Source organism: Macadamia integrifolia, chromosome 6 (assembly GCF_013358625.1).
Source record: "Macadamia integrifolia cultivar HAES 741 chromosome 6, SCU_Mint_v3, whole genome shotgun sequence".
NCBI classification, from domain to species: Eukaryota; Viridiplantae; Streptophyta; class Magnoliopsida; order Proteales; family Proteaceae; genus Macadamia; species Macadamia integrifolia.
Genome location: NC_056562.1, coordinates 4,356,866 through 4,366,879, shown reverse-complemented (window position 1 = coordinate 4,366,879; position 10,014 = coordinate 4,356,866). Strand labels below are relative to the sequence as shown.

Below are 10,014 nucleotides of genomic sequence, written 5' to 3'. Positions count from 1 at the left end.
TGGGTCAAACTTTGAGCCACTTTCCCTTGTCATTTGAGCAAAAATTGTACAAATGATATATATATATATATATATATACACACACTAGTAAATATGCACATTCAAATGCACGTGTGGCTTTGGAGTGTGTGTGTTTGAACCACCATCTTCTTGAGGTATAAAACCATGTCCTATACAACAAGTACCCTAGAAATTGAGTCAAGGATCAATATTTAAATAACAAAAACCACTATGAAAGAAAGAAAGAAATCCAAATTGAAATATAATATTCCATAGTTAATAAAGCCTATTTTTTTTCCTACTATGATGCTTCTGTTAAGGGAACCAGAAGTCCCCTAACCTGTTCACATTCCCTTAAGTTTTCTTTTTGTCCATTGTAGATATGAGCATGGCACTATAAGTACATTATAAGGTGAATGGAGTAAAATTCCTATTTAGTTTGATCACCAAGATAAATGAAATAATGGATGAAATTGGTATGCCCACAAGTATATCAGAAAATTAACTAATAAAGATAATTTAATCCTTAATAATAATAATAAGGATGATGTGACAACAGTGATAAGTCAAAAAATTCCTCCCACCTTAAGTAGTTGTATCTTGTAATGTCCTATTTTATTGGATAAAATGAGGTTATCAACCTGATCACCATCTAATGCTGAGTAATCCAACATAAGCACTAAACTCTGTAAACATTCATAAAAAGGCAAAAGTGAGAAGAACCATCAAGTAAAATTCTCTACCACTGCATGATCTGCTCAGCAATTTAACGTCATTTGTATTTGTTTGATTGAAATAACATACACTACAAGGAAGAGGATTTAGAAAAAGGGTTCAGAGAAGGGGTTTGGATGGGTGAGGGTTGCATAGAGAATGAAATGGGGCGTTATGCAAGGAAGAGAGAGGATTGGCAGAGATTTGAATTTTCAAGAATCGGAGGAGAGGAAGAGAGGAAGAGAAAGAGACGCATGGTCCATGAGAGGGATGCCACTTTGACTTGGGCACATGAGTTCAGCTGTTGCAAATCAAGCCCATTTGCCTTTCCGATCATCGACCATCGACCATTTCCATCTGCTCAAAGAACCTCTCCACCAATCCCTTCATCGTCTTTCTGATCAATATGATCCAATCCTCTATCTTCACTTTTGATATTGCCCCATTCTTCCACTCACATCTCCGTCGGCCGTCAAGGAATGCTTCACCAAGAATGATATCATATTTGCAAATCGACCAAAACTCCTGGTAGGGATGCACTTATACAATTACTCCTCGCTTAGGGCAGCTTCTTATGGATTCCATTGATCGAACCTCCGCCGCCTCTCCACAATCGAGCTCTTCTCCTCCACCCGCTTGAAAATATTTTCAGATTGACGAAGAGAAGAGGTGAGATTTGGATTTAAATCGCTTTTGTGTCGTAGACGACGATTGGAAACACAGCACACAAGAGAGCCGCTTAGCTACTGTCCTTCCGTTTTTTTTTTTTCTCCTCTGTTGGAAGAGAGACGTTTGGTAATTGAAAGGAGATATATATAAAGAGAAGTAATAGTGTAATTGGTGAAAATTGGTATGATTTAGGGAAAGGATTAACCATCTTATTTTTTCTCCCCGGAGATTAGGGAAAGGATTAACCATTCTATTTTTTCTCCCCGACGATTACGGAAAGGATTAACCACGCCTGTTGTGAGTTATTATGTGCCTATATATATATATATTTTATCTTTTTTAATACTTAATTATTAAACCTTTTTAATACTTGATAATAATAATAATTATTATTATTGTTGATTACTTCCCATTTCTACTCCACTTTTTTTTTTTTTTTTCAACTTCCCCCTCCAAATCAATGAAAGAGGATTAAGAAAAATTTGTTTATTTTTTATTTTTCATGACAATTGATGGAGAGATATGTTGCTACCATAGGAGGATAGATATTTTAAGGGAAGGAAGGAGTGATTTTATGAGCTGTTTTTTTTTTTCATCTCTCCATATCTACCTTTGTTAATATCTCCATAATTTTTCACTCCCTCCCCACTCTCCATAATATTCTCTCTCTCTTTCTCTCTATATTTACTTTGTAAATCTCACTATTTTTCTCCCTTTGTGCTCCACGTTTTGTTATTATTATTTTTAGTAATGAAATAATTAATGAGGAATTTTATGCAATTAAAACCTTTTTAATATGTAATAATAATAATAATAATAATAATTAATTAATTAATTAATGATTGCTTCCCCTTTCTGCTCCATGTTTCTCTCTCTCTCCCTCTCTCTCCATATTTACCTTTGTAAATCTCACTATTTTTCTCCCTTTGTGCTCTGCATTTTGTTATTAATATTTTTAGTAGTGGCATAATTAATGAGGAATTTCATGCAGTAAAAACCTTTTTAACACTTAATAATATAATAATTAATGATGATTGCTTCCCTTTTCTGCTCCACGTCCCTCTCTCTCTCTCTCTCTCTCTCTCTCCATATTTACCTTTGTAAATTTCACTATTTTTTCTCCCCCACAATTAGGAGAAAGATTAATTTTTTTATCTTTTTTAATACTTAATAATTACTTACCATTTCTGCTCCTCGTCTTTTTTTTTTCTCTTCCATCTCGAGGGGTTTTTTTGTCTATTGGAAAGTTTTTTTGGTAGAGGTTAATGGTATTTTCTGTCTTTTTGAAAAAGTATACCAAAGAGATGGAGTAATAATAGTATGATATATGTGCAATGTCCTCTATCGCTTACTCATGAGTTCACGTAGGATATATTATGATAAATAGGATATACACACGAGGATGAAGAATAGATACTCCACTTTTGTCACAAGGATCCACCTTCGGCATTGTCCTTTTTGCTAAGAATCAGCAAGAAAACTTTATTAATAGAGGAAAAAAGAATTACAAATTACAAATGACATTGGGCTACAAATCCACCTTCGGCATTACCATTAGCAGAAACCAAGAGAAAGACAGAAACAAATATTGCAGCATCAATCCCAAGCTCATAGAAAGATGATTAATCGATCTTCAAAGTGAAACCAGGACCCTTCCTGGCTAGTAGAATATCATAATGGAGGTATACATTGAGGATTATATAGAGAGACCCAATTAAGAAAGCACGAAGCAGCAGCCTGATGAAGAGTGAGAGAATGAAGCTAGGGAAATATTTCTTAAAAACTAAAGGGTATTGAGGATGTCCAAAGATAAATTTATGAGACTCGTTTCCATCTTAATCCTATCAAGAATTGAGTCTTGATCAAATAAATTAGCAAAACCCTGGCCCGGTGATGTTCCATTAGTAAGTTGTATTGCACAATTATGAAGTAAATGAATAGAATCATTGCATTCCCTTTTCGCATCCACAAAAGAACTTAAACGTATTGACCCAAGGGCTGCAGAGAGGTAATACTCAATAGCCAATTCGTACATATCATTACAGATGAGGAAACGTCTCCTTATTTGAGGACCCATACTTACTTTTGGGTCCTTAACTTTTTCTGGTGGTACTGTGTCATCCTTATTAAGTTGACCCTTTATCTCTTCCTGTGTTTCCATCGCCTTATTGTTTGTCACCGTAATCATCTGATATGCAAAGCCCTTCACGTCTGAGTAAAAGTCTCTAGGGTCGGCTTGTAGTGTTGAGATGCATAGGTCGTAATCGTGGGTGGCTTTGCATGTTTTATGCATCTGATCGAGTTCAAGGTTTTTGTTGTTGTCGTTGCTGCTGCTTGGGGCTGGGGGTGAGGTTGTTGGGTCCGTGGTGGGTGGGGTTGGAGCCGGGGCTTGGGCTTCTGCTGCTGCTGCTTCTCTGAAAGCTATAGCTATAGCTATTACTACCCAGAATGCAACTGACCTAAACTTCATCATCTTCATCTTCATTTTCATCTTTCTTTCAAGTAGGATCCTTCCAATGAGAGCGAATGCATGCATGCATTAATACATGCAAGTGATGCTATTTCAGTTTTTAATTGTGATGAGTTTGTAGAATGGAAAGTAAGTTTTACTCCATAGATAGAAATTTCATTTTTAGATGTTATTCTTAACTAATTTGATACTAAATTATTATTGGAGAAGCTAAGGATATGGGGTTTCCCCGAGTCATTAGTGCCACGTGGCTGTTGGGCTAGCACTCAACTTCAATGGATATGTTGTTTGTGTTAATAAATATTAATTTCAATTCCAACAACCCTTATTATCCCCCGACTAAATTATCTATTTGTAATTAAATTGAATAGTTTGAAAAAGTCAAATATTTTCTGGAATTGTTTGGATTAATAATGACCATTGAAAAAGGGTGAAAGTTGCTGTGATTAGCAACCCATGGACAAAGGTGATGGTAGGCATAGCTGTTATCTCACATTGAGGACTGATAAGGCAATAATGTTTTATTTATTGATTTATTTTATTTAATATATATTTTTGTAATAATAGCTATTTTTTTTTTGTTAAGAATCAGTGAGTGAATTATATTATAAAGGAGAAAGAATGTATAATACAAGGTAATGCTCAACCATTGAACTTCTAAACCATCTTCGGCATGGTCATCAACAAAATATCAAACACAAAGTAGAAAATTATTTTACTAAATCTAAATTAGAGCTATTGATCCACCTTCGGCATGGCCATCAGCAAAGAAATAGCTCAATCTAGAAAATAAAACCCTTCTTATTAGAACCTATATCTCGGTCTCATCTGAGCATCCCAAAGAAGATCTTCGAATAGAAAATTTGGGGTGGGGGTTTCCCAAATTGTTGAGGTTTGAGTGGTGGCTGCATGTTTAGCTAATTTGTTTGCAAGAGTGTTGGCCTCCCTGAAACAGTGTGAGATTGTCCATGTACAACTATCCAAAAAGGCGTGTATGATCTCCATTGCAGTTGAACTCATAATCTCTTAATTTTGAGGTGCTGGACTTTGCCAATGGAAACCTAAGCTCCGAGAAAGTTGTTTGAGGTAGTATGGCCATGTTCAAAGGAGGCTTATGGATGCACCACTAAGGAGGAGTAATCTTATTTAGATAGAATGACCTTAAAAAAAATAAAAATAAAAATAAAAAAAAGATATGCACATATTAGGCTTTCCCCAAGTAAATGACCTTAAAAAAAAAAAAAAAAAAAAAAAAAAAAAAAAAAAAAAAAAAAAGAAGAAGAAGAAGAAGATATGCACATATTAGGCTTTCCCCAAGTATGACCTCGAATAAAACAGATTGGTGGAGGTCTACGATCCATGTAGCGAATCCCATCTAACTGTGTTCTACTTCATTACTATTTTTGTTCTGTTTCCTTTCCTTTGTCCTTGCTCAGACCCATATAGTCGTCCCTTAGGTTCATCTATTTATTGTATCCATTTCCCTCTAATGGTACATTAGTAGTTTCTTGAAACCTTGGGTCAAACTTTGAGCCACTTTTTCTTGTCATTTTAGCAAAAATTGTGCCAATGAGATATATAGGTGCAACGTCCTCTATTGCATGAATTTACTCATTAATTCACTTAGGACATATTATGATAAATAGGATATACACATAGTTTAATGTCTATGCATACCTAGATGGGGATAGTACATAAAAGTCTTATATTTCACCTAGGGCATTGCCCAAAAAAGAAGAAGAAGAAGAAGAAGAAGAAGAAGAAGAGGAGAGACTTTACTTTATCTGCCTTGGGAATTTTTGTATAAAAGTAATCCCTAAGATTATGAGCTCCAGACTAAGCACTTTCCTTCCCCGCTTGATATCTGAAGAGCAAGGCGCCTTCCAGAAAAGTAAAGTTATTTTCTCTACTATTGTAGTTGCCTCTGAGCTTGCTAATATGGTCTTCAAAAAGTGCTATGGTGGAAGTATTGGTCTAAAGCTCGACATTCAAAAGGCTTTTGATACACTGGAGTAGAGTTTCCTCTTTGCAGTTATGGAGAAATTTGGTTTTAGCCAAACCTGGATTAATTGGATCGAGGCTATTTTTTCTTCAACAAGAATTTCTATTCTTGTTAATGGTGGCCCTATGGGATTCTTCGGTGTTGAGAGAGGCCTTCGTGAAGGGGACCCACTGTCTCCCATGCTTTTTATCATCGCTGAAGAAATCCTCTGTCATGGTCTTAGAGATCTCAGAGTCAAGGGGCTCAAAAGATCCATTCTTGGCCCGAGGAATGTTTATACTCCCTCTCACCTTCTTTATGTTGACGATCTTCTGATATTTATGAGCGTAGATTTAAGAACTGTCAGAAATATTAAAAGTTTCCTTGAGAAGTATCAAGATTTTTCGGGGCAGCTCATCAACTTAGAAAAAAGTAAAATTTTCCTGAGTTCTATTCCAGCAGCTCGGAAGCACAGAATCAAAGGTATCCTCAATATCCCTTGTTGTGACTTCCCTACGCATTACCTGGGCGTGGATATCTTCAAAGGTCGAGTCATGAAGGAGAGGATCCTTCCTATGGTTGATAAATTCAAAGCCAGTCTCGCTGGGTGGAAGGGAAGGCTTCTCTCTTTGGCAGGGAGAGTGGAGCTGGTCAAGATAATGATGTGTAGCATCCCTGTGCATAACTTCTCAGTCTATCTCTGGCCGGCTTCCTTAGTTGCCCAGATGGATCGTTGGATCAGGAATTTCATCTGGAGTGGAGATGCCGACACCTCAAAGTCAATCACTGTAAAATGGGAAAAGGTTTGCAAGCCAAAAAATGAATGAGGTCTGGGCATTCGTAGGTTGAGGGATATCAATATGGCCTTAATCGTGAAGTTTTGAGGGTATGTTCGCACTGACACCTCCGAGTTTGCTTCATTCCTTCGAGGAAGATTCATGACAAGTATAGGAAACCTCAGGAGGTATACTTTCTCCTCTTCTATTATTTCCAGCCTTAGAAGAGTTTGGGGCTTTGTATGTGATGCGGAGTGTTGGATTGTTGGGGATGGATCTAACATCAACTTCTGGTATGATCGCTGGGTTGGTGCTTCTCCTCTGGCTAATGAGATTATCTCATCTGATCCATTAGTCCTCAACCCTTTGGTTGTTGTTTCCGATTTTATGCATGATGATAATTAGAGTCTTCCTATGCTCCACTCTGTGCTTCCTTTAAATGCCTGCAACCATATTGCAAGGATTCCTATTCCATCAGCGGGTGTATCTGACAGTCAAATCTGGTCCTTGACAGAATCAGGGAAATTCTCAGTCTCTTTGGCTTGGGAAAAATTAAGAATCAAGTTCCCTATCAACGGTTGGTGGCGCACGGTTTGGCAGAAGAATATTCATCCAAGGTTTTCAACTTTTGGATGGCATCTGGTTCATGGTTGTCTTCCAACAGATGACCTGATTTCCAAGAAAGTGATTCCTCTTGTCTCCAGATGCAGCCTTTGTGGCTATTGTGAGGAAACTTTCCAACATTTATTTTTGGAATGTGATTTCTCTGTGAACCTCTGGAAGATCTTGCTGAATTTTTTTTTATCAGAGACAGAGTGGCTTTCCTTCTATCGAAAGTCTTTTCTCTTGCTGGAAGAGAAAATCACGGGCTATGCATTGTAAAAATCTATGGTCTTCGCTGGTTATCTTTGTTCCCTTTCACATATAGGCAGAGTGAAATCGGAGAAGATTTGATGAGACTGCCAAGACACCAAATCAGATATCTCAAATTATTTCGAAGGACCTCAGAGAATTCTCATCCATTAACCTAGTGCAGGTCAATTCGATTGATGATCTCTTTTTTGCTAAAAAGCTCAATATCTCAACCTCTATGCCTCATGCCAGGTATGTTCAGGAATTGCTTTGGATGGCTCCATCTAGTGGTTTCCTCAAGCTCAACATCGATGGATGCTCTCTTGGAAATCCAGGCCGATTAGGAGTTGGTGGTATTATGAGAGATGATCATGGTTCAAATATGGTTTGTTTCACCATATATGAGGGTGTTGGTACCAATTTCATGGTAGAATTTGAAGCCTTTTTCCATGGTTTGAAATGTGCACTTCAGAGAGGTTATAACAAGCTTTGGATTGAGCGTGATTCTCAGTCAGTAGTGAGAGCTACATTAAAAATCAGAAAATTCCTTGGTGCTTCCAGCAGCAATGGAGGTACTTTGGGCATTATCTGGACAACATTGATTGGGAAATTAACCACTGTTACGAGGAAATTAACTCTGCCGCGGATAAGCTAGCCAAGCACGCTGCTTTAAGTTGCTCTTTAAACTTTTGGAACTCTGCTCCGGGCTTTATTCTTTCGGATCTACAATGGGATAGTCAGAATAGGCCTAGGTTCAGATTCATGTAATTTCCTTTGTCTCTTTTTTGCTTTGTTTTCTTTCTCTGCTGATGGCAATGCCGAAGGTGGAGTAAGAACTCAAAGAGTTGTTCTATAATATTTTTTTTTATCCTCTAATTTTAATGCAATTTTGCTGACCTTTACCAAAAAAAAAACTTTACTTTTTTTTGTAAGGATTCACCTTCGGCATATTCTTCTTCTTCTTTTTATTTTTTTTATTTTTTTTTAAGAGTCAACAAGAAAACTTTATTAATTGAGAAAAAAAAAAGAATTAGAGATTACAAATAGCATTGGGCTACAAATCCACCTTCGGCATTATCATTGGCAGAAACCAAGAGACAGAACATAAACAAATATTGAGATACCACGACCCTTCCTAGCCAGTAGGTAATCCCAAAGAATATAATCATGAAGATATACATTGAAAGGCTTTATAGAGAGACCCAATTAAGAGAGAACGAAGCAGCAGCCTGATGAAGAGTGAGAGACTGAAGCTAGGGAAATATTTCTTAAAAACTAAAGGGTATTGAGGATATCCAAAGATAAATTTATGAGACTCGTTTCCATCTTAATCCTATCAAGAATTGAGCCTTGATCATATAAATTAGCAATACCCGGGGCCGGTGATGTTCCATTAGTAAGTTGTATTGCACAATTATGAAGTAAATGAATAGAATCATTGCATTCCCTTTTCGCATCCACAAAAGATCTTGAACGTATTGACCCAAGTGTTGCAGAGAGGTAATAATCAATAGCCAATTCGTACATATCATTACAGATGAGGAAACGTCTCCTTATTTGAGGACCCATACTAAATTTTGGGTCCTTAATTTTTTCTGGTGGAGCTGTGTCGTCCTTGCTAAGTTGATCCTTTATCTCTTGTTGTGTTTCCATCGCCTTATTTTTTGTCACCGTAATCATCTCATATGCAAGGCCCTTCACGTCTGAGTAAAAGTCTCTAGGGTCAGCTTGTAGTGTTGAGATGCATAGGTCGTAATCGTGGGTGGCATTGCATGTTTTATGTATCAGATCGAGTCCAGGGTTTTTGTTGTTGTTGTTGCTGCTGCTTGGGGCTGGGGGTGAGGTTGTTGGGGCCGTGGTGGGTGGGATTGGAGCCGGGGCTTGGGCTTCTTCTGCTGCTGCTGCTTCTCTGAAAGCTATAACTATTACTACCCATAATGCAACTGACCTAATCTTCATCATCTTCATCTTTCTTTCAATGAGAGCGAATGCATACATGCATATATTAATACGTGCAAGTGATGCTATTTCAGTTTTTAATTGTGATGAGTTTGCAGAATGGAAATTAAGTTTTACTCTATAGATAGAAATTTCATTTTTAGATGTTATTCCTAACTAATTTGTTAATATATTATTATTGGATGGATCAAAATCCTCTGTTTTTCCCATCCATGTTTTTCCTTGTTTTTCTACCTGCAGAACGCGACACGTGGACAATAAGGAGACCAACGATGAAGATTGGGTGAGGATTATTACATCCGGTGAGTTGGTCTTAAAGTTGTCCACGTGTGGCTTTCTGCAGGTAGCAAAACAAGGAAAAACAGGGATGAGAAAAACAGAGGATTATTTTCCTTATTGGATAAGCTAAGGATACGGGGTTTCCCCGAATCATAAGTGCCACGTGGCTGTTGGGTTAGCACTCAAATTCAATTGATATGTTGTTTGCGGTATCAAATAATTAAGTATTAATTTCAATTCCAACAACCCTAATTATCCCCTGACTTAATTATCTACTTGTAATTAAATTAAGTGGTTTGAAAAAAGTCAAATCT

The 10,014-nt window shown here is 37.1% G+C and overlaps 1 protein-coding gene across 1 annotated transcript; it reads right to left on the bottom strand.

The window, feature by feature from the left end:
* Positions 1-2,838: 2,838 nt before the first annotated feature.
* On the bottom strand, positions 2,839-3,922 carry LOC122080686. The gene has a single exon (XM_042647503.1). The coding sequence runs from the start codon at positions 3,917-3,919 to the stop codon at positions 3,167-3,169; it is 753 nt and encodes a 250-aa protein (XP_042503437.1). The 5' UTR covers positions 3,920-3,922; the 3' UTR covers positions 2,839-3,166.
* Positions 3,923-10,014: the final 6,092 nt, after the last annotated feature.

Coding starts and splice junctions, on each gene's coding strand:
- LOC122080686 (XM_042647503.1), bottom strand. CDS start 3,919: ATGCATGCATTCGCTCTCATTGGAAGGATCCTACTTGAAAGAAAGATG.